Source organism: Piliocolobus tephrosceles, chromosome 3 (assembly GCF_002776525.5).
Source record: "Piliocolobus tephrosceles isolate RC106 chromosome 3, ASM277652v3, whole genome shotgun sequence".
Lineage (NCBI taxonomy): Eukaryota > Metazoa > Chordata > Mammalia > Primates > Cercopithecidae > Piliocolobus > Piliocolobus tephrosceles.
The window spans coordinates 88049625-88077163 of record NC_045436.1 but is presented as its reverse complement, the minus strand read 5'-3'; the positions used below and the strand labels follow the sequence as shown (position 1 = coordinate 88077163).

Sequence of the window (27539 nt, the reverse complement as noted above, 5' to 3'; positions counted from 1 at the left end):
GATGAGCATTTTTTCATGTGTCTGTTGGCTGTATGAATGTCTTCTTTATAGCAGTGTGAAAACAGACTAACACACTGCCAAATGCGACAACATAGATGAGCCTGGAGTACATTAGGCTGAGTGAAGTAATTCAGACACAGAAAGAAAAATAATGCATGACCTCACTTATATGTGGAATTTTAAAATAAAAACCTTGAATATACAGAGATAGAGAATAAAACACTGGGTGATGCAGGTCAAAGGATACAAAGTAGCAGCAATTTAGGATAAATAAGTCTAGACATCTAATGTACAACCTGAGCACTATATTTAATAATGCTGTATTGTATTTGAGATTTTTGCCATTTTCTTTACTATAGTAACCATTTTACTCTCTGTATATATCCCACAGTATCATGTTATATACCTTAAATAGACACAATAACATTTTTAAAAAAGAAATATTAACATTTGTAATACAAATCTAATTATTTCATAAAAGTGATTAATATTTACAAAGGCATAATAGCTTGTTTTTTAAAAAACTGGGTAGCAAAAAAGCAAATGTGGTTTATCTCCAAGGTAAGAAAAAGAAAGTTAGGAAGTTATTTTCTAATGGCAATGATTTCTTTTTTTAAGTCTGTAAAATTAAGCACTGCTAAAACGTTTCTCAAGGAGGGTCTGTGGAATTGGGAGAGAACCCCTGATCCCCAGATTCCATCACACAACAATCAACAATGGCAGAGAATGTGTCAGGTACTTTTCCTACTTTATTTTCTTAATGGCTCACAAAAAGCTTGAAAGGTAGGTGTTATTACCTATCTCCAACTTCTGGGAGGGGAAATTGGTTCTCAGAGAAGGTGAACACTTACTCACAACCCCACCACTAGTAAATATGTGGCAGAACTAAAATTTGAACCCAGGATTCTGTGACCCCACTACACATCCTCTTTGTAATACGCAATACAAAGGATCACCTCCACGTTCAAGGCATTAGTTTGGAAGCTGTGAACAATGAAAAGAATGCCACAGAGTTCCTACCTTAAATTGTTACCTGGGTAGAACCTATTTAATTTACAGTCAGCCCTCCACATCCATGAGTTCCACATTGGTCAAGTCAACCAACCACAGATCAAAAATATTGCTGGCGGGGAATGGGGGTGGAATCTGTACTGAACATGTACAGACTTTTTTTCTTGTCTCTATTCCCTAAACAATACAGTATAACAACTATTTACATAGCATTTAAATGGTATTAGGTATCATAAGTAATCTATAGGTGATTTGAAATATATAGGAGGATGTGTGTAGGTTATATGCAAGTACTAGGCCATTTTATATAAGGGACTTGAGCATTCTTGAATTTTCGTATCTGTGGGGGTCCTGAAACCAATCCCCCATGGTATGGAGGGACAATTGTACTTAGTTAAAAAAAAAAAAACTAGCATTTTTCTTCTTGATAGTAAAAATTAATTAGGCCATGAATCTGTGATTCAGAAGAAAAATGTCCTTACCCAGGTGCATTTTTATACATTAGCATTTAGGGCAAATTGCCCAGAAATCCAATACTAATTTACCCCCAGGATCTCAGTCCATAGTTACTGTTGGAATTTTTGGCAAGTGGATTTCCCTGGGGGTAATAGTCAAATTAAGAAGTCTTCTTAAAGAGAAGGTGTTAGAATCTTAGGCAACAGTTCAAAGCTCAGTGTTCAAAGGTGGAGAGGGATACCCAAGCAGGCAGTGCTCCAATGGCAAATGAGGCCAGAGGCAGCCTGTTTTCCTGCCCTATGCTCCTGCTTAATGGATCCACTGGTAGTTTGATGTGAGTGGTGATAATTTTTACCTTGCACTCAAACTTATAATGGACCATATTTTAACTTTCAATTGTCAAATTGTTTTAGCAGATTTGGGAGGTGAACACTTACAGGGTCAAACCTGAACTCTCTGCAAGTGTGAACTACCAATATGAGTTTCACACTCCAAATGAGCATTTCCCACACCTCTACCCACTCTGACACCAGAACCCAAGTAGGTGGATTCTGCTTCTACTAAATTGAGAGTTCCCTTAGGTCAACCAGGAAAATAATAATAGTAACAACAATTACTAATTTTATTGGTCATTTGCTATGTGACACGCACTATTCTAAAGGTGTTACAATTTACTTAATCCTCCCAACAACTCTACAAGCTTGTATATCTATTTTATAGATAAGAAAAAAAGAGATAAAGTGATTTGCCAAAGACTGTACAGCTTGTAAGTGGCAGACCTAGGATTTGAATTCACATGGACAGGTCCCTGAGCATGCCTTATCAACCATTGCCATTCACAAGTTTGCCTGTGGTCATAACTGACCTTTATAGGCAATTTCCTTGATCAGTTAGATCAGTCTTGCTTGGACTAAGGGCAAATTTGGTTGAAGAAATTGACTTACTTTGGTACTAACTCCTACAAGGTGAAGCAGTATCCTTTGCAGACCCCAAAGGAATCTAAAAGAAGGAATGTCAAGGAAATTCAAACATCAAGATTGGATAGGGTGAAAATAAGTCGGGGGACAATATTAGGAGAAAGCTACAACTAAATGGGCAGGTCAGTACTCATCCCCGAAACACAGTCTGTGGCAACAAGATTAAGTCATGCCCCACTACCTGGTATGCCAAGGGTACTGAACCTGCTTGCTGTCCTAATCAGAACTGAGTTATAATAAAAATTGGATAAAACTGAACCTGCAAATGGAAGGACTTATGGGCTGAGAGGACAGAGGCTGGAAACTAGAATAAACATAAAAGGAAAACTTTTCAGGTCCACGTCCAATTCCAACTTGGGAAAACATCTACTTATAATTTCCCAATTTGAATTAAAGTTCTACTCTCAAGATACCTGATCTACCTTAATGTCTCCTTAATGCAATGTCAGTACAAGTTTTTTGATTGATGTCATGTGTAAGACAGAAGGAAGGATTGATTGCATGTCATGTCTCCCTGGCTCCCCAGTGATCCTCTGGGAGAACTACTTCCTCCATTTTGCTCAGAAGCACCTCCCCAAGATAGGAGCTTTAATCTAGAAAACTGCAGATGAACTCACCACCAGGAGCTAGCTGGCTATGTTCCAGCTGGCCCAGCTGAGCTCGACCAGTAGAATACAGTGTGTGGCAAGCCCAAGAAGCAGCAGCCCTGCATAAAACAGCTAATGAGGCATTTTTACTGTTTTAGAGTCACAAAAAAATGTCTCACATTGATTAAAATTCCTCTTTGTCAAAGTGAGACTGACCAGGAACCCAGAGATAAGAACTTTGGGTATGGGCATCCCTGGTTGGCTTTTTTAACTTACATGGTTGTGAAAGATGGGGGCTTTTTAGTTATTTGCTTTTTCCCCCACATTCAAGGTTTTCAGTCAAAGATTTCTCTGGCTGTCAAGGGAAGACATGGGCAGCAAGAAGGGGAGACTGGCCACCTTTTATTTCCATCAAACTCTAAGGCACTGCTTTCTGCCAAACTGCCCACCCCAGAGGAAAAGATCCTCTTTCTTCTAGTTTTGAACTAGTTCCCTGGCAAGATGGATGTGATTTTTCTTAGCATTTCTCTTCCTTCTGCCAAGGAACAGGCTGTTTGGACACATGGTCTCATTTCTACAATCCTTTAACTCCAGGAAACTTGTGCACCAGGGTTGATGTCAGGTCTGTTGGACCCTATCTGGAATGAAGGTGTAGTCAGCAGGTCAGTTCCTCATGCGATATATGTCTAGAGAAAGGCATAAGCTCCATGAAGTTAGGGTCTGTGTTGGTCTCATGCAGCCCTTATTCCTGGCAGTAACACATAATGGGCATGCAATAAATGCAGGGGTTCAATGGTGTCTTTGAAGTGAATTTCTCAGGAAATTTACTTTTGCATAGAATCTAGTGGTGCTAAATGGCAATAAGTGGGATAACGTGGAAGAAAGTGTATCCCATCTTTATTCTTTATTCTGGGTGGCTAGCACTGTAGGTTATAACATCTTTTCTTAAGGTATTTCATGGGACACTAGACTCAAAAAGTGTTCAGCAAAAAACTGTTTTTGTGATCAAGTAAGCTTGTAAACACTGCATACCAGAATACCCATTCAAGAGTTCCCATGTACATTAACCTATTAAAGAGACTCCTCTCTTTAGTATATTAACCTATTAAAGAGGCTCCTCTTTAGTACATTAGCCTATTAAACTAAAGAGACTCCTGTCTTTAGTACATTAACCTATTAAGGAGGCTCCTCTCCCTCCTCCCACCCTCCACCCTCAAGTAGGCCCCAGTGTCTGTTGTTCTGCTCTTAGTAGCCATGTGTTTTCTTGGTTTAGCTACTACTTATAAGTGAGAACATGAAGTATTTAGTTTTCTGTTTCTGTGTTAGTTTGTTTAGGATAATGGCCTCCAGCTCCATCCATGATGCTGCAAAGGAAATGATCTTATTCGTTTTTATGACTGCATAGTTTTCCAGTGTATATGTATGACATTTTCTGTATCCAGTCTACTGTTGATGTTAAGCCAGAATTTCTTAAACATTTTTTTTACCTCAGAATCTTTACCTTTCACCTATTATTTGCTATCCCATGGAACTAGTGTTCCTCTGAACTCACCTTGGAATTATACTTGGAATCATTGAGTTATACCATGATTAATCCTCTGGCCCCCTCCACCATAGTCTTTAAAGTGGGTATTTCAGACCTCCTACTGAAATCATTTATCACATAACTTTGATGATCTGTGATTTCCAAATCACCCTACATGAAAAGAGGAATAATAAGCTCCCTTATGCCTTTCTATGCAGAGAGTTTAGCACTATCTTCTCGCAGAAGAAGAGCTGGGTAAGGGCATCTCTACATCACCCAGTAATCATGCACATTTCCTGGTATGGCACTCAAAGGGGGCTTAGGGACCCGGTGGGAGCAGGACTCAGGCCATCCTTCATGAACACTGCTTCTTCTTTGTGACTGCCTGTGATGGCCAGTCATATGTGTCAATTGGCCAGGCTAATGCACCCAGTCATTAAATTAAACACTAAGCTGGGCATAGTGGCCCACACTGTAGTCCCAGCTATTTAGGAAGGCAAAGTGGAAGAATCACTTGAGCCCAGGAATTTGAATCCAGCCTGGGCAACATAGTGAGACCCTGTTTCTAAAATAAAAAAAAAAAAATTTAACACGAATCTAGTTGTTACTGTGAGATTCTCATCAATCAGTTCATCTGGAAGACCTCAAGGGCAAAACTCAGGTTTCCCTGCAGAAGAAGAAATCCCACTTGGGGACAGCAACTTCGGTGCCTGTGGAGAGTCTCCAGTCCCCTGCTGGTTCTGGTCTGTGGGAGAACCTGGCTGACACACTGCCTATTGTGGAGTTCCCTCATCAGCGTCCCTGCCAGACTGGCCATGATCTGAGTGAACACACCTCTCAAATGGAGTCAGGAGCCAGCAGGGATGACGATAGCATCTTCTTCCAAGGATGGGGAAAGGGTCTGCCTCAGAGCCATGAGGAAGGATCAGAATCTGTAGGTCCAATAAGGCTGAGGAGCGGAGGCAGGAGGCACTCTTGCCCTCCACCTTGGAGGAGCTGCAGTTTGTGTCTTTTACTGCTTTTGCCCAGTAGTGGGGCTGGGGGTGAATTGCTTACCATGGACGTATATCCATGCCTAGGCACAGCCTGGTGAATTAATTTCCGGAAAAAAAAAAAAAGTTTGCCTTAAGATTTAATTAATTTTCACAGCTTAATAATATCTCAGGGCATTTTTTCTGCATTTAAGATAAAGAGCATAGATTTGTATATATTATGGAAATAAGTGGAATTCTCATTTTGATAAGAAAATGTGAAAGCCCAACCCATTTACCAGCACTGATACGAGGGAGAGATGGGACGTGTTTGCGCACTTAGTGGATGCTCATTTGGCTATATGTAAGGAAGACTTTAATTTTCATAATATGTATTTAGAACCTTAATATGTGAATGCTAAATGATTCCATGTCTAGGATTTATCCAGAGAATGTATATAAAATTATAACCTATAAGAGATTTCATCTCAGTTGTGAAAAATTAGAAGCCACTTGAATGTCCAACAGTAAGATATTAGTAAACTACAGAGCATCAATACACAATGGAATACAATAAAAATAGCTATCATTCATTGAATTGCATGCCAAGCACTGTTCTATAAGAATTTCATACATATTAACTCAATGAATTGTCACAATAACCTTACAAGGTAGACTGTATCATCCTGTTTTCACTAAGGCACAAAGTGGCAGGGTGAATTGCCTGAGGTCACACAGTTAGTGAGGGATGGAGCCAGGATTCCAATGTGAACATTTTGGCTCCAGAGTCTACACTCTGAGTCTATGCTGTGCCCCAGTCTCAAGAGCCAACATATGTCGTTTAAAACATCCATATGTTCATTTACATATATATAAAACAGAACAACAGCAAAAAGTGGAAAATTCTATAACATCAGTGATCTGTTTCCTTTTTTGCTCATCTGTGTTTGCTAAATTTTCTATAATAAACATCTACTATTTTGAAGTCTAAAAATAAAAATAATGAAATAATTTTTTTTTTTTTTTAATTAGGAACCAAACTCCTAATTTCCCTGGTCAGAGACTAGAATCAGACTAGTGCAGACTGATATTCGGGGCAGCTCTCAAGCCAACACATTCTAGAAGAATATAAACCTAGGTGGTGTGGGAGGGCTCCCAAAGGGCCCAGGTCCCAGGCGTCTTGTCATACATACCATCCATGAGCCAGCAAATCAATGCACCCTGCAGGGAACAGAGCTAGTCAGACAACATCTTCTGGACCTTTTTTTAGCCAGGTTCCAAAACTTGATTTTTTTCAACCCACCCAAGTTTTATAATTATCAGCACTGACTGTGAATTTCAGATCTATAACATTTCAAAAATTCAGGAAATAAAATGAGTAATAAATGGGATAATTTGAGACTTCACAGAATACTTTGTGTGACTGCTCTGATCTCCTGCAGATGGTAAATGTATTGAATGATATAAGAAATAATTAGAAATGCAAAGGTTAGAACCGTCTGGACTCTTAGAGATAAAATCTACATCTCTTCATTTGACATACAAAGATGCTAGCACTCAGAGAAATTAAATAACTTGCTCTTGGGTATTCAGTCTTTTAAGGGTCAAACCAGGATGAAAAGACAAGTTTTAGTTCCTAGTTCAATATTCTCTGCATTGAGCCATGCTACTTCAGGGGCTTGGGCTCCGTTGAAAACAGGGAAGGAAGTATTGGTTATGAGCGCAATCGACATTTTATGAAAATCATTTTCTATTCACTTCTATTACACTAGCAATATATACAAAAGAGAAGCATACAGAGTAAATGTTGAAGGTCCCTAGCCACAAACTACAACTCCCTCCCTCCCCCTAGGTGGGGGGCAGTGATTACCACAGTCAATAACTTGCCACTATATATGTATTTAGCGGTGTGCTAGAACCAGCTTGTACAGGTTCTTAAGAGACAACTTAAATTTTCAGGAAAGCTATGAGCTGGCTGTTAAAAAGAAAGCTATTATTAAATATTAAATTGCATAAACTTATAATCAAACTATATTAAAAACAAAGATAAGAAGTACTTGAAAAGCATCACCTCCCCACTGCTTTTAATTACATTTTACCTTTGTCTATGTTCTTGGGGCCACTTAGGTCTACTGCATCTCTCTGGTGGAAAGCCCAGTGGTGTATTCCCAGCCTCACAGTCAGTGACTCATGGTTGTAGAATCCACCACATGGGGAGTATTTATACCACAGAAATTGACAAACGCTGCACATCAAGGCCTTCCCTCCCTTCACCCCAGCCAGCCAGTGTTTCAGCATTTACTAGTATATCATGATGGACATTTTTTTTTTTTTTTTGAGACGGAGTCTCGCTGTGTCACCCAGGCTGGAGTGCAATGGCACAATCTCAGCTCATTACCACCTCCGCCTCCCAGGTTCAAGCGATTCTCCTGCCTCAGCCTCCTGAGTAGCTGGGATTACAGGTGCGTGCCACCATGCCCAGATATTTTTTGTATTTTTTTAGTAGAGACAGAGTTTCACCATGTTGGTCAAACTGGTCTCGAACTCCTGACCTCGTGATCCACCCACCTCAGCCTCCCAAAGTGCTGGTATTACAGGCGTGAGCCACCGTGCCTGGTGAACAGACACATTTTTTTCAACTACCTTTTTTCCTTACATCAATAGACTACTGAAAACTTTATTTAAAGTTGGTTAAATGCATTTCTTTCCATTTGTAGAAATAGAGAAAAAGCACTTGCTAAAACAAGTGAAAAATCTTTGCCATCAGCCAGTTTTTTAAACTACTACAGTCATGCACCACATGACATTTTGGTCAAGACAGGCTGCATAAACAAAGCGGTCTCGTAAGATTATAATATTGTATTTTTATTGTACCTTTTTTATGTTTAGACACATTTAGATAAACAGATACTTATCATTGTTTTACTGTTGCCTACAGTAGTCAGTACATAACCTGATGTACAGGTTTGTAGCCTAGGAGGACTAGCCCACGTATTTAGGTGCGTAATAGGTTATGCCATCTAGGTTTGTGTGAGTACACTGTATGTTGGCACAACAACGAAATCACCTAACCATCATTTCTCAAAATGTATCCCCCATTGTTAAGTGATGCATGACTGCATTTGTCTTCTCTCCCTCAATGCCCTCCCTGTTCCCTTGATAATCTAGCCTTCTATTTTAACTAAATCCCAGTTCCTTTGAACTTTCTTCTTTGAGTACATTCTACCTCCCCTCTTCAGTTCCCCACACCTTTCAAGCCTTCTTAGAGAGGGAAAGATGGTAAAGGTGCAGTTTTCTGAAGGTAATTAATTAGCAGGCAACCAAACAAGAATGGCTGGATTTGCTTTGCCACAGCAAGCACTACTAGCTGCTACTTCACCACTTCTGGGCTCCTGGGTGTCAGAGGGGGAGTGATATACTTAGTCCCTTTTGTTTACACACCAAAAGATTAGGTTTCCTTACATTCCTAAGTAATTTCAGAAGATTAACTTTTAGATAGGAAACTTCATAGGCTGAGCAGGCTGAGAAAAGAAAAAAAAAAAAATGTCACCCTCAAGCAGTTCCATCAAGGGATGAAATTTTAAATCACATCATGTCTCACACCCATTTCTTAGTGCAAAATAAATCACTTGAACAGAGTGCAAGCCAATTTTTACTTTAAAAATGTTGTGTCCTAAGGCTGTCTTCTTGAACTTCAAAAGCACACTTTGTAATTACTCTACCTATCAAAGGAAACTCAACATTTCACCTCCAATCTTCTTCAGCTTGTGTTATCATTTTTAATTGTTAATAAGCCACATTAATTTTAAACTGATTATTCTGTTTGGGAATTCAATGTTTTTGAAGAGAATACACTGAATTATATATAAATAAACTTGTTTATGTACACTTCCTAAATATACTTGTTTACATAAGCTAAAGTTAAGTGGGGCTTTTTCTCACTACCTGTCATTGGTTTTATTTTTAGTAATTTCTGTCATTTTGGAGACTCACAACATTTCATACCTCTTGTTTTTTAAAAGGAACAGTTTTCTGGAAACTATTTTTATCTCTGAATTTAAAATGCCAGAGGTTTTATCCACGTTTGTGCCCAACACTGGTATCATTTAATTGTGAGTTGTGAGTCTTCCTGGGACTTTTTTTCTCTTAAGATAAGTAGAAATAGAGAGCCCAGAAATAAGGCCGCACACCTACAACCACCTGATATTCAACAAAGATGACCAACACAAGCAATGGGAGAGGACTCCCTATTCAATAAATGGTTCTGGGATAACTGGTCAGCCATATGCAGAAGACTGAAGCTAAACCCCTTTTCCTTAGACTACATACAAAAAGCAACTCAAGATGGATTAAAGACTTAAATGTAAAACCAAAACTCTAAAAGCGCTGGAAGAAAATCTAGGCAATACCATCCTGGACGTAGGAATGCACAAAGATTTCATGACAAAGACACCAAAAGCAATTTTGACGAAAGCAAAAACTGACAAGTGGGATCTAATTAAGAGCTTCTACACAGCAAAAGAAACTATCAACAGAGTAAACAGACAACCTACAGAATGGGAGAAAATATTTGCAAACCATGCACCTGACAAAGGTCTAATATCCAGCATCTATAAGGAACTTAAACAAATTTACAAGAGAAAAACAAACAACTCCATTAAAAAGTGGGCAGAAGACATGAACAGACGCTTTTCAAAAGATGACATATATGTAGCCAACAAGCATATGAAGAACGTTCAATACCATTGCTTATTAGAGAAATGCAAATCAAAAGTATGAGACAGCATCTCATACCAGTCAGAAAGGCTACTATTAAAAAGTCAAAAAAATTGGCTGGGAGCGGTGGCTCATGCCTGTAATCCTAGCACTTTGGGAGGCTGAGGTGGGCGGATCATCTAAGGTCAGGAGTTTGAGACCAGCCTGGCCAACATGGTGAAACCCCATCTCTACTAAAAAAATAAAAATCCAGGAAAAAAAAAAAAAAGGTCAAAAAATAACAGAGGCTGTCAAGGTTGTGGAGAAAAGGCAACACTTATACACTCTTGGTGAGACTATAAATTAGTTCAACCATGTGGAAAGCAGTATGGTGATTCCTCAAAGAGCTAAAAATAGAACTGCCATTCAGCCCAGCAGTCCCATTACTAGATATAAACCCAGAGGAATACAGAACATTCTACCATAAAGTCAAATCACACAAATGTTCATTGCAACACTGTTCACAACAGCAAAGACCTGGAATCAATCTAAATGCCCATCAGTGACAGACTGGATAAAGAAAATATGGTACATGTACACCATGGAATACTATGCAGCCACAAAAAAGAACAAGATCATGTCTTTTGCAGGAACACAGATGGAACTGCAAACTAACAAAAGAACAGAAAACCAAATACCACATGTTCTTACTTATAAGTGGGAGCTAAATGATGATAACTTACAAACATAAAGAAGGAAACAACAGACACTGGGGTCTACTTGAGGGGGAGAGTGGGAGGAGGGAGAGGAGCAGAAAAGTAACTCTTGGGTACTGGGTTAAATTCCTGGGTGATGAAATAATCTGTACAACAAACCCCTGTGACATGACTTTACCTATGTAACAAATCTTCACATGTACCCCCAAACCTAAAATAAAAGTTAAAAAGGCTGGAAGCAGTGGCTCACGCCTGTAATCCTAGCACATTGGGAGGATAAGGTGGGAGGATCATGAGGTCAGGAGATTGAGACCATCGTGGCTAACATAGTAAAACCCCGCCTCTACTAAAAATACAAAAAATTAGCCAGGTGTGGTGGTGGACACCTGTAGTCCCAGCTACTTGGGAGGCTGAGGCAGCAGAATGACATGAACCTGGGAGGCAGAGCTTGCAGTGAGCTGCAATTGCGCCACTGCAGTCCAACCTGGGCGACAGAGCAAGACTCTGTCTCAAAAAAAAAAAAAAAAAAAAAACTTAAAAAAAACAGAGAGAGGGAGAGGGCTAAAAAAATAATTTACTAAACTCAGACCATAGTACCAACCTGTATAATTCATTCAGATTTGTTTAGATCCTTATTTTTTTAAACAAGTTTTCCCCCCATCGGAAGTTAACTAGGTAAATGCTTTTTGTTATCAACCTCCCTGCCACTGTCAGCATGGATTATGTCTATTGAACAAATGCAATTATTTAAAAACCGTATTTTTTCAGTCAGTCAATTTTCTCTCATGGTAACAAACAAAATGTCCTTGAGATACAAACATCATGCTTGTTTCCACTTTGCCACCAAGCTCAGAATTCAGGAGCTGAGAAAGTTCCTGCCTGAATAAAAAATTCTCAGAGTATCCTTCTCCCCATTCGTACTGTGTCCATGTGCTGCATCCTCCACCTGAAGGGCACTCCCTCTCCCCTGCCCAGTAAGACCATGTTTCAGTGCCCTCCCTAGCCTCCTGGATAAAAGTGATATGCCTTCCTTGGGCTCCCACTTGGAGCACTATCACTACCACCACCACCATCATCATCCTCTATCTAGGGCTTGCTGTGATGCCAGGTTACCTACACAGTTGTCTCTCCACTGGACTACACATTCCCAGAGAGCAGGCCCATCTCTTACTTATTCTTACATCACCCAGAGTGCCTGCCACAGTAACTGGTAAATCATTAACTGTTTATGGAATGAATGAATGGCTTTCCTGGCCTTGCCAGTGTGAACTGAAAGATATTGTCACAGAAAGACAGCCTGTGATGACATTGGGGGAAGAGCACACCAACCTGGTGGTCCTGGAGTATACGTGGTCTGAAGCTAAGATCTGTCCATGCTGGACTATACAAGGTGACCAACATAGCTGACCTTTTCAGTCAAGTAAACACTGATCAAGTATCATCTCTCCTAGAAAGTGACAGTAAGGGGCCACAGATGATGCCTGACATAACATAATTCAGTGATTGAGGTTGGTATAAGGTAGCAGGGCTCATCTTGGGTTGTGGTAACATGGTAAAGTTTGGAATTAGCCTATTTTTCTAATTCTTTTAGTGCTCTACTAGAAAAATGGTTGAACCTTATTCAATTATTTATATATACTCTGTCTTTTCCCAAAAACTACATATATATATATATATATATATATATATATATATATATATATGTAACTATATATATACTCAGCAGATTTATAAACTGGAAGTGGGAAACTATAAAGCAAAAATAGAGACCAAAAATGAAGCCTAGAATGAAACTAATACAAAAACATGTGCATAATAGAATCACTATATAGTTACTGTGGCTGGGGCAAAAGATTGAAATTATATATATAGTACTTAATCACATATTCACAAAGGTTCTTCTTGTATCTTCCAGGCCATTTCCTAGAGCTCATGTCATTAGGTCCAGGTTGCAGATGAGGAGCTTGAGGCTCAAAGAGATCAAGAAACTTGGTTGAGTTCACCCACTAAAAAGTGTGACTGGAACCGAGGCTGAACTCCTCAGAGGTAAGGAACTAATTCTAAAACCTGATGCCTGAGAGGTCTCACAACTCAGCTATGCCTAACCCATCTTTTCCAAATGGGAGAAAACAACCAAACATAATTTCAGTAAAATATTTATTTGTTCCTTGAACCTACAGTTATTACGTGTAATAATAAGCAATGCAGCTGTATGAAATCTAAGTCTGATTCTAGAACTAGTATTTTGTGCAGCCTAATGGTGCCTCTTCCTGCATTCCTGTTGACATAGGTCACATTCTCTACCTACCCTCCTCTCAGCTTAGGCATAGACGATTGTCCTCAACCAGCTTTCTGGGTTAAAAGCAGAAACTTAAGATCTGAGTTAAGATCAAAACCTCCACTCCCTTTACTATGAGTCCCTTGGGGTTTCCTGAGCCATCCTGGGGAGGGCTGCTGTGGAGGGGCATGGTCCCAGGCAGACTGCTGCTCGCTCTGCACAGGGCATGAGGAAACATGCAGACCAGTGGCCAGACATCCAGAACCCTGATGCTGCCTCCCTACTTCTAGTTAGGTTGGAACCAAAATATGAACCAGAAGGAATGCAGACATAGATGCTGAAAAAATGTAAAAAGCCAACAAAAGAAAAGTTTGATGATGATGAAGAAAGACTACTCACAGTAGTTTACGGGACAGGTAATTTATGGGACAGTTGTTTCCTAAGAGGGGCCTGTATCTCACTGGCCTCAGTGAACTCTGAGTCTCCTCTCTTTCTGTCCCCTCCATCCTCAGCACTCCCTCCCATCCCCCACTGCCACCATCTGCCTAAGGACCGTTCCTCAGCTGAGCAGTCCTAAGAAAGGTGATGCAGACACTGTCTGCCCAGAATGTGTCTGTGCTTCTGCCGCTGTTGTCAACATCTACAGTAGGCCCCACTGCGGGGCATTCCAGTCAACACAGTGAACACATAATACTATCCACTTAGACATGGGATTAGTGCTAGCCAGACACACTGAGGAACGAAAATTCCTTAACCACCTGCTGACTTATTGTGTGAACGAGAGGCCCAGCTGATGTGCTAGCAATCTTCCCTGAACAATAAAATCATATAGTGCTTTCCATTTAGAGACAGAATTACCACTAATGGGATTCTGCCAACGACACAAACACCTTTACTGCTCATCTTTCCTGATTTTCCTAATGTGGCCTGTTTCTGGCTGTGATAATGTACCAGCATGCACAACATAAATACTTCTCTTCGGAAAATTAACCACAATTCTGGGGGAGAAAACCCGAATATCATTGTGAGACTATCTGGAGTCCAATTACTTTATCCATAAAACCATCCATAATCAACAGACTGGGTTTGTTCTTTAAATGTTTGTGGAGGTACATGAAATAAAATCCAATGATACCTCAAAAAATAAAAGGGATTTTAGGAAATAGTTTAACTATATTAGCAAAATACTTTGACAAAACTACCACAAAATAGCAGACAATGCATTTACTGGAACAAGCTTTGGAGAAAATGTCCTAATCTTCATTTTACAAATAAAGAAATTGAAGCCCAAAGAAGTTAAATGAGTGTCCTAAGGTCACAGTACAAGTTAGTGTTAGGACAAGAAACTACATGAGCAACACAGGCAGCAGGAGAAGAAAAACAGTAAAAGAAAACAGCTTTGAGAATCCAAGACTACGGAGATTAGGCAAATCGGAGACATATACACCCTCTGATCACGACTGACCTCATATGATTCCTTTAAGCCTCACTGCAATGCCCACTGCCCACACCGCTGCTATCCATCTGGAGTAGATGCCATTTTACAGCAGAGGACAGTGATGTCACAGATGATAAAAAACAGTGGAGGGCAGAAGTCATTTGAGCCCCTTCCTATCCTTACTGGGCTCTCCTTGCACCTCCAGCAGTACTTTATTTATCTGTATTTATATATGCACCTCCTCCCCCCAAAAAAACTTGTTGCAAAAAAATTTAAGACACTTATTTTATAAGGTTTAAGCAGCAGAAGTATATGACCTTCAATTTTTTCTTTAAAAGTACTGCTATGAAAAATGAGTTCAGAACATCTTCACCTTCTCACAAGTGGTTAGCTAAAATACCCTCTTCAAGTTGCTTACAAAAATAAACTAAAGGAGAATTGGCAAGAAGACTGCAGTCAATATTATTGAGTTCTGGGGTTCTTTAAAAAAATCAATGTTATCACTTAAGAACTGGCTTCCTATTGTCTACCACCTGGTACTTGTAGATTGAAGTAACAATTGGTCCTTGGTGACAGTGCTCAATAAAGAAAACACATCAGCCTTTAAGGATTCTCATGGAGGCTGAAGACCTGAAGACCAAGGTGAGAGACCTTAATGGAGACTCAAACACTGTTTGGATCTGAATTTATTCACTGTTGACTCGTTTACAGACTCTTTTTTTCTCAACTCCTTTGTAATGTTTAATCATACATGAAGGTAAGTTTTACCATATAAACTAATCACCACTGCCAATTGCATCAAACATAACTGTTGAACTGCGAATCTTTATAAAGATGGAGAGTGTTCAGAGCCTGGATGTGTAAATCAGCGTCTAATACGGCATGTTACAAGTAACTGAACACATCTGGGACAAGAAACCCACTGCCGCTTAAAATACTTACTCTATTCTCTAGCACATCCCTGGTGCAATTAAAGAACCTAGTGCACAATTAAAATTCAGGTCAGCACACAGCAATAATGGCACTCTTTGATGTGAGGTCAGCTTTGGTTATTCTCATATACTCATTAAACAGGTTAATCAACTTAGTGCAGAATATAGGATAGGAGTAACCAAACATCTATTTAATTACCATTACCCGGAGAGTTTTGGCAGAAAGAATCTGTTTTATGTGTTTGACATAGCAAGTGCAGTTGCCTTGTCAGTGCATGCTGGAGCTAAAGGTGCTATTTCTGGAATTATGTGACTTTTTCAGGTTATGAAATGTAGATATTAGACAAGTATTTGTGTATTATAGTTAATTATTAATTAAAATAGAAAAATAGATGGTCTGGTGGGTGGCTTTCCCTTTCTCTCCTATACAGTTCTCTTTCTTGGTTAAAGTAACAAACCATGAGTCAAATTTGTAGATTCTGTCTTATGCTCATTATATTGCTTGCCATCCTTGGGTCAAGATGATGCTGATGTGACACATTCAATTTAGATGAGTAAACTTGATTCATGTTCTCCTAATGTGCTTTGTTCAGTATACAAAAGGAAGAACAGCTAACATGGACTTTCAGTGCCTATTGCAAATGCTTTAGTAGAACGACCTGGACTTTAAGGTCAAATAGATGTGGATTTAAATCTAGCTCCCTGATCTTCACATGCTCATTTGTGAAATAAATACAAGTACTATTTTGCAGGGTTGTTGTGAAGATACAATAAAATAATGTATCTAAAGTGTTTAGTACAGTGCTTGGAACATGCTAGAACTTAATGGCAACTATTTTTATCATTAAGAAAATGCTTTCCTAACCATTTCCTCATGCTTGTAGTCCCAGCACTTTGGGAGGCCAGTGCAGATGGATCACTTGAGGTCTGGAGTTTGAGACCAGCCTGGCCAACATAGTGAAACCCCATCTCTACTAAAAATACAAAAATTCGCTGGGCATGGTGGTGTGCACCTGTGATCCCAGCTATTCGGGAGGCTGACTCAGGAGAGTCACTTGAATCCAAGAGGCGGAGATTGCAGTGAGCCAAGATCGTGCCACTGCACTCCAGCCTGGGTGACAGAACAAGAGACTCTGACTCAAAAAAAAAAAAAAAAAAAAAAAAGAAAAAAAAAAAAAAAAAAAAAAAAAAAGAAAATGCTTTCCCTAAGTAACTGAGAAATCCATAACATCATTAATCAGAGTGCAATTTTACCTTCCTCCCTAAAAACTATATTCAGTACTCCTAATACAAGTCATTGTTTTTTAAGGATGATACTGAATATATGACATTGTGAAATTAAACAATGAACCACCCTCACTAGACTTTTAAATAACAAGGTCTAAATGACCTCAAGAAAGAAAGCATAGTAAATGCTACTTGTTTCATGCTCAAGTAAGATACAGGGAAGTCCCATCTTTGGGGAGTGGGGAGTGGCATGAATACACTCAAGGTTGAAATTCACAAGTAGCCCAAATAATCCTGGAATATTCCATAGAAAAGGACACTTGATTCTCATTATTTGTGGTAGGTATGTTCTATAAAGTTACTGCAAACACTAAATTAGCAAATCCTGAGCCATTGTCCTAGAGGACATACCAGGTTAGGGTCCTTCAAGCCTCTGGTCACAACATTTTCATAATTGAGATGTAACCTTGTTTTATATGTGTTTCTGTTTAAAGAAACCTTCTTTAATATACATTGTTGATACATTAACATTGAACTTAGAGCCAACAGCACTATAACTCATGCCTGAACAAAGCTTATCAAACACACATTTTTTTTCTCTGTAAGGCACATCAAAGACTTTTTGAGCATAGGAACACTAAACAACACTTCAGCACTGTGCTTGAAGGGCATCTTAAACAGCAAAATCACCAACAAGAGCACAAAAATGAAAAAAAAACAAAAAACAAAAAAAATATGGCATTAAATTGATCTCAGAAAGGACAGTTGACAATATGAGAACTGAAACAAGACAGCAGAACATTGCCTGGTTCAGCCTCAGCTGGGAAACTTGTGCACTGAGCAGCTCAGTTTTTCACTGTTTGTTGCAGGTCTGTGAATGAGTGTGAAAGCACAGCAAATATTGATTTGGGGGTTACAAATTAATTTCAGTGAGTAGGTGGATTCACAAAGGTGCAATCTGCAAATAATCAGGATCTACTGAAAACTGACATATCACCTCTCACTAAGTCCAACATAGCAAGTCTTTTCTTCAGTATTTTAAGGAAAACAGTTTCCTTAGATAAGCACCAGATGAAGTAGTTGACTAGCATTTAGGAGCCACATTGTGCAAAAAACATGAGAACAGAACTAAACACTAGAACAAAATTTTAGAGAGTTTCAGAAAGAGAAGATCCTAACTCTATAAGAAGCAAGAGTAAACTGAGACTAACTAAAGGATGAATAAATTCAGATCTCCCATCTCAACATGTATTATGAAATAGTCAATTAAAAAATAACAACAAAATATGACAGCTGGTAATTATGTTATGTTTATAAGTACCAGGCACAGTTCTAAGTTTAACTTACCAATCAAATATAGATCAATATAGTAATTTATTATTTTTACTATTATGATCTGAGTTGTTGTTTCCATCTACTTTTTCTTTAGAAATGCCAGTTTTGGAGCCTGAGGAAGGAAGCTATTAGGCTGGTCAGGAAAAGTGAAGTGTACTGGCAGGAAGACTAAAGACTACTGAGTTTCTAGAAGTGCCGTCACCTCACACCTTACATACGGGCACTTACTGGTTCATGCAGAAAGCAACAACTACTGAGTTCAACATGGTTACCATGTGGAATCTTCTTCCAAGACAGACAATTCTTAGGATGATAAAACGTTAGACCTGGATGGGAGCCTGAAAGTCACCTAATTGAACACCTTCTTTTGGGGGAAGAAAATTGAAGCTCAAGATGTTATGTAACAGAGCTAAGTAATAACATGCATATAAATTGATCAGTTAGAAAAATTACATGATCTTATCAATAAATGTTGAAAGTAATTTTATGAAACCCATACTAATTTGAAAGAAAAAAGGCCGGGCATGGTGGCTCACTCCTGTAACCCCAGTATTTTCGGAGATCTGCCAAGGCAGGTGGATCACCTGAGGTCAGGAGTTGAAGACAAGCTTGACCAACATGATGAAACCCCGTCCCTACTAAAATTGCAAAATTAGTCGGGCATGGTGATGGGTGCCTGTAATCCCCGCTACTCGGGAGGCTGAGGCTGGAGAATCGCTTGAACCCAAGAGGCGGAGGTTGCAGTGAGCAGAGATGGTGCCACTACACTCCAGCCTGGGTGACAAAGCAAGAAAAATTAAAAAGAAATGAGGATGGGTGCTTGCCCTATCACAATAAAAATATATTATAAAACCACATTACTTTTTAAAATGTGACAAAAGGATCAACAGACCACTGGAGTGGCACACATAGACAACAAATAGAATATAGTGTTTGCATGTACATATGGGTATACACACACACACATAATATTGGGAAAATTGGTTAGGAATTAGTGAAAAAAATCACCTATAGCATCACTTGACATTATTCACCAAAATAAGTTATAGATAGAATAGAGTTAAATATTTTTATGAACTAGAAAAAACAAATAAAATATAGGTTGACATTTATCAGACCTCTGTTTAAGAAGGGAATTGTAACTTTGATATATTGGAAGAAATTACAAAAGAAAATACTATGTAAAAGTTCTAATCTTTTGTTTTAAAAAATGACCAAAAGTGGCCGGGCGCGGTGGCTCAAGCCTGTAATCCCAGCACTTTGGGAGGCCGAGACGGGCGGATCGCGAGGTCAGGAGATCGAGACCATCCTGGCGAACAGGGTGAAACCCCGTCTCTACTAAAAAAATACAAAAAACTAGCCGGGCGAGGTGGCGGACGCCTGTAGTCCCAGCTACTCGGGAGGCTGAGGCAGGAGAATGGCGTAAACCCGGGAGGCGGAGGTTGCAGTGAGCTAAGATTCAGCCACTGCACTCCAGCCTGGGCGACAGAGCAAGACTCCGTCTCCAAAAAAAAAAAAAAAAAAAAAAAAATGACCAAAAGTTAAAGTAAACAAAATGAGAAATATATTTTGGCAGAGTCTGTGGTTGTCTACCTAGCATGGTTCTCTCCTTTTTACTTTACTAACAGAACCCGCCCCCAACCTTTTTTTTGTTTGTTTTTTTGTTGAGACAGAGTCTTACTCTATCACCCAGGTTGGAGTGCAGTGGTGCTATCTCAGCTCACTGCAACCTCCGCCTCCCAGATTCAAGTGAGTCTCCCGTCTCAGCCTCCCAAGTAGCTGAGATTACAGGTACACATCACCACACCCAGCTGATTTTTGTAGTTTTAGTATAGATGGGGTTTCACCATGTTGGCCAGGCTGGTTGTGAACTCATGACCTCAAGTGGTCCACTCGCCTCAGCCTTCCAGAGCATTGGGATTACAGGCATAAACCACAGCACCTGGCCAGACCCACAGTTTTGTAAAAGTGGCAATGTATCCAATCAGAAATCCCGTTTTAGACATGTTTGCAGCTAGAAGACGTGGCTATATGATAAGTCTGGCTCAAAAGACTGTATTGGAGCTTGCTAAGTAGGGCCTCCAGAGAAGCCTTATATAATAAAAGAGACAAACTGCAGCAAAGTCATGGTACTCTGCCCAGACCGCCTCCAACTCTCTACCTGCTCAGTGAGCTCACTCCCTTATTTCTCTGAGTTGTATCCCTAACAACAGGCACCTGTCACTTTCTTCAGATCACTACTTTGGGTTGTTACAGCTTCTTTGCCTGGATGTCTGAAGGGCCTGGATGGTCAATCCCCACCACTGCAACCACCACTACTCCTCCCCCTCAACCAGAGCAGGAGTCTGTACACTGAGCTACTTTGCTTCAAACTGACAGAAACTCTAGTTTAATTTACGCTCAGGATTCCTCTTGAGACGGGGCTGAAGCTGGTCCTTGACCCAAAATCACTCTTGTTTGGCTTTCTCTTCTCTGTGCTGCCTTCTTTATTCCATTTACAGATTTCTCCTGGAAACACTTCCTTAGTAAATCACTAGCATATGAATGGGTGAGGGGCTGCTTCTAGAGAATCTGACCTAGGACGTATACTCAGCTGACATGCTCTTCCATCTTTCATTCCTCTGCCCTTCACACGGCCACTTTTTTCTTTCCTGGAGCATGGATGAAATGCCTAGATACTCAACAGCCATCTGGCAACCATGAGGCAATAAGCACAGAGTCAAAGGCTCATACGCTAAGGATGGTATAACAGAAAGATGGAAAGAGACTGGATACTTGATGGCATAATTAAGTTGTCATGCTAACCCTAACCTTCTTTTTTGTTTATTTTTCTCTTTGTGATCCTCTCCACCACTCCCCCAGACTTCTTTTTATGTAAGACAAGTAAACACTTCACTTGTTTATATGCCTGGTATGGGAGGCAAAATAATGTCCCCACCCCTTCCCCACCAGGGATATCTACATCCTAATCCCCTGAACCCATGCCTATGTTATGTTACATGGCAAAGAGGAATTAAGGTTGCAGATGGAATTAGGGTTGCTACTCAGCTAATTTTAAAATAGGAAGATTATTCTGGATTGTCCAGGTAGGCTCAATGTAATTAAAAAATGTCTATAAAAGTAGACTGGGTTCAGTGGCTCATGCCCATAATCACAGTGCTTTGGGAGGCCAAGGTGCAAGGATCACTTGAGGCCAATAGTTCCAGACCAGCCTGGGCAACATAGTGAGACCCTTGTCACTACAAAAAAATAAAAACAATTAGCCAAGTGTGGTGGTGTGCACCTGTAGTCTTGCTGCTTGGGAAGCTGAGACATAAGGATTGTTTGAGCCCAGAAGGTTGAGGCTGCAGTGACCTATGATTGCACCACCACACTCCTGCCTGGGCAACAAAGTGAGACACTGGCTTTAAAAAAAAGGAGGGAAGAGGGAGGCAGGAGAGAGAGAAGAAGATGTGATAACAAAAGCAAAGGTGGGAGTGCAAATGTGCAAACGACTCAGCCTGTCATTGCTGGTTTTGAAAACGGAGAAAGGGATTGTGAGCCAGGGAATACAGGCAGCCTCTAGAGACTGGACAAGGCAGGGAAACAGATGCTCCCTTGGAGCCCCCAGAAGGAAGCACAGCCTTGAAGACACTTCCATTTTGGCCCAATGAGATACATTTTGGCCCCTTGACCTCCAGAACTGTAAGATGATAAATTTGTTTGGTTTCAGCCATCAAGTGTGTGATCATTTGTTACACAGCAATGGAAAAATAACGTGCCTAGTTTTCTGTTTCTTGCAGCCTAATACAGCTCTAAATGATATTTTTAAACTAAAAAAATGGATTATTTATATATATAAAAAGCTTATGCAAATCAATAAAAAGCACTAAGTCCAATAAATTGATGGTCAAATAGCACACGTAAAAACAAATAAAGAAGGTGCTGAGAAGCATCATGGAAATAGGTTTTTCACAAAAATACATAAAGCATTTTTAAATACCAAGAGAAAAAAAATCACTGTTACTACATGAAGAAGTAAGGCAAAATTTATATTGTATGTTTCCAACTATGTTAGAAGAAAATAGCATTAAAAAGAGACTGAAAAGGGAGATTTTACATGTTGAGATTTGGGGTGCTTCTTCCCTCTATTACTTTTTTGTATAGGTCATATCTAAATGGCTAATTCCCTCACTTTATTCAGGCCTCTTTAATAGGAAATAGAAAATAAGCTTTGCCTTAAAAAACAATTACAATACAGTATGATATTTATAATAATACATGGAAGGTAAAGCCAAGTGCTTGCACAAAGGAGGGAGAGGCTTTGCCTAGGAACCAAGAGGACTTCACAGAGGTGCAGGCAATTGGGTGGGGTCTTATCCAGGCCAACAAAGGAAGGAGGGCATTCCAGGTAGAGGCGCGCCCGTGCACAAGCTCCAGGGTGTTGCATGGTCTGCGAACAGTCCATGAAGGCTGTAATACAGAGTGGGAAAGAGAGGGCAGTGGAAGATTGGTTATGGTGAGGTAGAGGCCAGACCTGAAAGAGTTTGACCTTTATACCATAAAGAAATAACTTTTTTCAGGAAAGAGCCATGATCAGATTTGTATTTTATAAAGATGTTCCTGCCATAGTGTGAGGATAGACAGGGGACCAGAGTCAGTGAGATAAATTAGCTTTACTGCAATCGTCCAGGCAAGAGGTCTGAACTGAAGCGTGAACAAGGAAGATGGAAAGAAAGAATAAATTCAACAGATAGTTGAAAAGAAGAGTCTATGAGTCAAGGGGATGAGTTAGAGGAAGTGGTGAGCCTGACTCTCCGTATTTATTAAACATCTTTCTACCAAATTTTTCTTAGGTTTTTAAGTGAGAGGCAACATATGTAACATTGCAGAAAGCCATGCAAATAACGCACAGTATTTACAGCTCAATGAATTATCACAAGTGAACACATTCATGTATTCCCCATGCATCTAATCACTTCTTGGACTACTGGAGCCTCAAAAGAAGTGACAACTGCTTGCTAAGGCCAGAAACCAGAATATCACCTTTCATTCCTTTCTACTTCTCATATCATACATCTCAGCCATCAGCAAGTGCTGTCAGCTCTATCCTCAAAATATGTACAGAATTTGACCTGTTCTCACCATCCCTACTGCTACTACTGCTCCAAACTCATTTCTAACTTGGACTCTTACCATAACCTCCTGTGTGTTCTCCCTTTCTTTCTAATCTTGCTCCCCTTCAATCTGTTCTCCACACAGTTGCTGGAGTGGTCCTTTTAACATGGGAATTGTATCATGTTACTCCCTGTAATGAATTGCCATAATGGCTGTAGTTCTTCACCTCTCCCTGTATTGGTGCCCTTTGCCATGTAACTTTGCAGTAATCTGCCCTGCCTCTTTGACTCTAGGTTCAGCCATGTGATGGCTTAGTAGACACAATGCAAGCAGAAGCTTGAACTGGATTCAGGCAATATGGCTTTATCTTTTGCAAAATTGTGTCATACACTATGCTTCTCCCACCTTAGGTGTGAATTGAAGTCTCATGAGATGCATCTGATTGGTCCAGGCTAATTCACATCCAGAACTCCAGCTGCAAGGGTGTCTATAAACCATGGGCTCTGCAACACAAGAAGGAGCACTAGAATAAAGTTGCCATGAATGGGGAATGATCCAAGTCATAGTAGCCACTACCTCTCTCCTGTTTCAATGTGCCTGTCTGGATTGCCTTGCATAGTCTTGCCCCTGTCCCTGCCATTATCCCCAGGATCCACCTACTCTACTCTCTGGATCTCAGAGTCCTGGCCAGGGTCCCAGGACCCACAGAAGATCTCGTCTTTCCCATGGGCCCTTCCCTGCCCACAATGGCCCATGTTGGTCTCTGCCCCACCCTGCATAGTGTCTTTTAGTAATCTCCTCCCACACTCCACAGCTGGCATCAGATAAAAAGGGATCTCCAGCCTCTCTCACTATGCAGCTGTCCCTGCTTCCTTCTCACTGCACTCAAGACTCGACCCAGCTGCCCATTCTATCTCCACCTCGCCCTGGACACTAACCACTTAGCATCATCTTTTGGCTAAATTTGAATCCCACAGAGCCATAGTTTACATCAAATCTCCTCCTCTTCGGAGTTTTTTTTCTCACTGTGTCTTTTATTTGGAAGCAGGACCATCTTACCCATTAGGCAGTAGTAGCGTAGTGCCTAGAGGTCCACAAAAATGTTTAATTTGTTTTAAAATGAGAATTAGAAAACAGAAAATAAGAATAACAAATCCAGCCTGGATTATATTCTTTTTTAAACACATTTATAGGATGTATTTTTAAATTTTTCTTTGATAAAGAAGGAGGCCCACAAAAGCAAAAGTGCCTAAGGCAAACAAAAATAATAATATAATCTTGGTTGTCTCTTAATATGTTGTCACCTTTTGTAGGTGTATGTATGCTTCAACTTCATACTATAAACACTGACCAGGCTGGAGTACAGTTGTGCAATCATGGCTCACTGCAGCTTCAACCTCCCAGGCTCAAGCCATCTACCCACCTTAGCCTCCCAAAGTAACTGGAGCTACAAGTGAGAGCCAACATGCCAACATGCTCCACTAAACTTTTTTTTCTTTTTTTTTTTTTTTGAGACTGAGTCTCCCTCTGTCACCCAGGCTGGAGTGCAGTGGCGTGATCTTGGCTCACTGCAAGCTCTGCCTCCCCAGTTCATGCCATTTTCTTGCCTCAGCCTTCCGAGTAGCTGGGACTACAGGCGCCCGCCACCATGCCTGGCTACTTTTTTGTATTTTCAGTAGAGACGGGTTCTGCCAGGATGGTCTTGATCTCCTGACCTCGTGATCTGCCCGCCTCGGCCTTCCAAAGTGCTGGGATTACAGGTGTGAGCCACTGCCCCCGGCTAAATTTTTTTATTTTTTGTAGAGACAGGGTCTACCTATGTTGCCCAGAGCTCCATTTCTCCCTAGCACTCCTCAGTTGAGCACACAGGCTGCTTGGCCTTGGATCAGTCCAACCTGGCTACACGAATCCTACATATTCTTACTCACAGGTCTTTGGTGCAACATAGGCACTTTGTGCCTTACCATGCTGAATGTCTGCAGATTGAGGAGAGAATTTGTCAGCATCCCCACACGTGGAGTGATAAAAGAAGCATCTCCAATGGTTGGGGGATTACTACAACAGTCAACTAATGGCTTTCTAAATACAATTTTGCCTCCACTTCAGAACACTGTCCACTAAGCAGTGGGAGATCTTTTTGATGGTGTGTATCAGATGGCATCACTTCCCTGATTATCCCTTTAAAGGTTTCTCTTTGGAGGTAAAGTACAAACTCACAGTGGCCTACTGGGTCCTCCACCCTCCACCCCGCCAGCTTCTCCAGTGTCTCTTTCCCACCGTCTCCCACTCCCAGCTCCACACTCCAGACCTAACCTGAGCGTTCAGTTCCCCCAAGCAACAACTTCTCTTTGTTTGACAGACCTCCTACCTGCCTTCCCCTGGGCTTTCCTCCATGGAGGTCAATTTTCTCTTTTCTCTTCACTTGGCTACTTTTCAGTCCCCTGCTGGGAAGTGATTCTGACCCCAAAACGGGATTAGATTACCCGCTTTGCTTCCTCAACAGCACCTAGAATTTCCCCAACCACCAATGCAGTCTACTGTTCTTATCTGTTTAACATCAGTCTTCCCAATAGACTATAAGCTTTGTGGGGCCACCATTATGTCTGTCTTGTTTGTGTCTACATCCTCAGCACCTACCATAGTGCTTGTCCCATACTGTCCCTCAACATATTTACTGACTGAAAGAATGAATTAATACATTAAAGAAGAAAAAGTCCCAAAAAGATAAAACCAAAAATAAGTCTCAATGCCAAGAATCAGTCTACATCCACTATAAGAACACAGATGTGGGGCCAGAGAATAAGAGAGATATATGGGTAACCACTCTGTGCCTCACTTTGCTCATCTGTTAGTCAAGTCTATTTAAAAAGCCCACCTTACTGGGTTATTGTATTAAGGTAGTTAAATAGGCCAAGCATGGTGGCCTCATGCCTGTAATCCCAGCATTTTGGGAGGCCAAGGTGGGAGGATCACTTGAGCCCAGGGGTTGAAGAGCAGCCTGGGTAACAAAGTGAGACTCTGTGTCTACAAAAAATACAAAAATTAGCCAGGTATGGTGGTATACACTTGTGATTCCAGCTACTCAGGAGGCTGAGGTGGGAGGATCACTTGAGCCCAGGAGTTTTAGGCTGCAGTGAACCAAGACCGTGCCACTGCACTCCAGACTGGACAACAGAGAGAGACCTGGCCTCACAAAAAAGATAATAATAATAATTAAATTTTAAAAAAGGTAGTTAAGGCCAGGCACAGTGGTTCATGCCTGTAATCCCAACACTTTGGGAAGCCAAGGCAGGAGAATAGCTTGAGGCCAGGAGTTCAAGACTAGCCTGAACAACATAGTGGAATGCCATCTCTACAATAACTTTAAAAGTTAGCCAGTGTAGTGTCATGTGCCTGTGGTATCAGCTACGCAGGAGGCTGAGATGGTAGTATGCTTGAGACAAGGAGTTTGAGGCTGCACTGAGCCATGACTGCACCACTGCACTCCAGCCTGGGCAACAGAATGAGACCCGGTCTCAAAAAAAGAACAAAAACAAAACCAGAACAAGGTAGTTAATATAAATAAAGCACATAGAACAAGATTTAGGATATGTTGGTATTGTATATGAGGATGATGGTTTACTTTTGACATCTTTCACGGGTAGGATACTCCACATGACACAGTGAACGTGCAGGGAGTTTACTGAGGCAAGCATGTGCCGGAAGGCACGTTTGTGCACTGGTGATGCCCATTGCCCCATCCTAGAGAGGCCGGAGCAAAATCAGCTAAGACTGCTACTTCCTGAAGTTTCCTGTTATCTACAACATGGTACAGAATAGAAAGTTACAACCTTGCTCTGTGGAAATGCACATAAACCACTGCTGCATTTTCATCCCATCTGGAGAGCTGGGCCAAATGAGTATTCCATCTTTATCCTCCCAAGTCCCCAAGAATAACACATCAAAGAGCATGTTTGCATCCCTACAACAGATAACGGCACTGCCATAAGCTTCAGGGTCCACACATGCTACAGATAGAATGAATTAATAATTTCACATATTTATAAAATATAAATTAACCCAAGAAATATATCACTCCAAGTAAAACTCCTGTTTTTTTTGAAACTGAGCAGAGAAAAACACTTTGATAAATGAAAATCTAGTACATTTTCATTATATGGCATCACCAAAATGGCATTTATCACGTGGAAAAAATCATTCTTGTCTGATATACAGGTGTTAACACACCAGAAGCATCAGGTTGTGGGGCAGAGAGAGAGGGGGAATCCAGAAAACTGACTTTTAAAATTACATT

General features: G+C 40.5%; 1 protein-coding gene across 1 annotated transcript in view; it reads right to left on the bottom strand.

The window, feature by feature from the left end:
* LOC111547851 overlaps positions 1-27539 on the bottom strand; it is a 117605-nt gene that overhangs the window by 60066 nt on the left and 30000 nt on the right. Inside the window, exon 6 of the mRNA XM_026455013.1 lies at positions 23651-23748. Coding sequence (XP_026310798.1) covers positions 23651-23748 — 98 coding nt within the window. The remainder of the gene's footprint in view (positions 1-23650; positions 23749-27539) is intronic.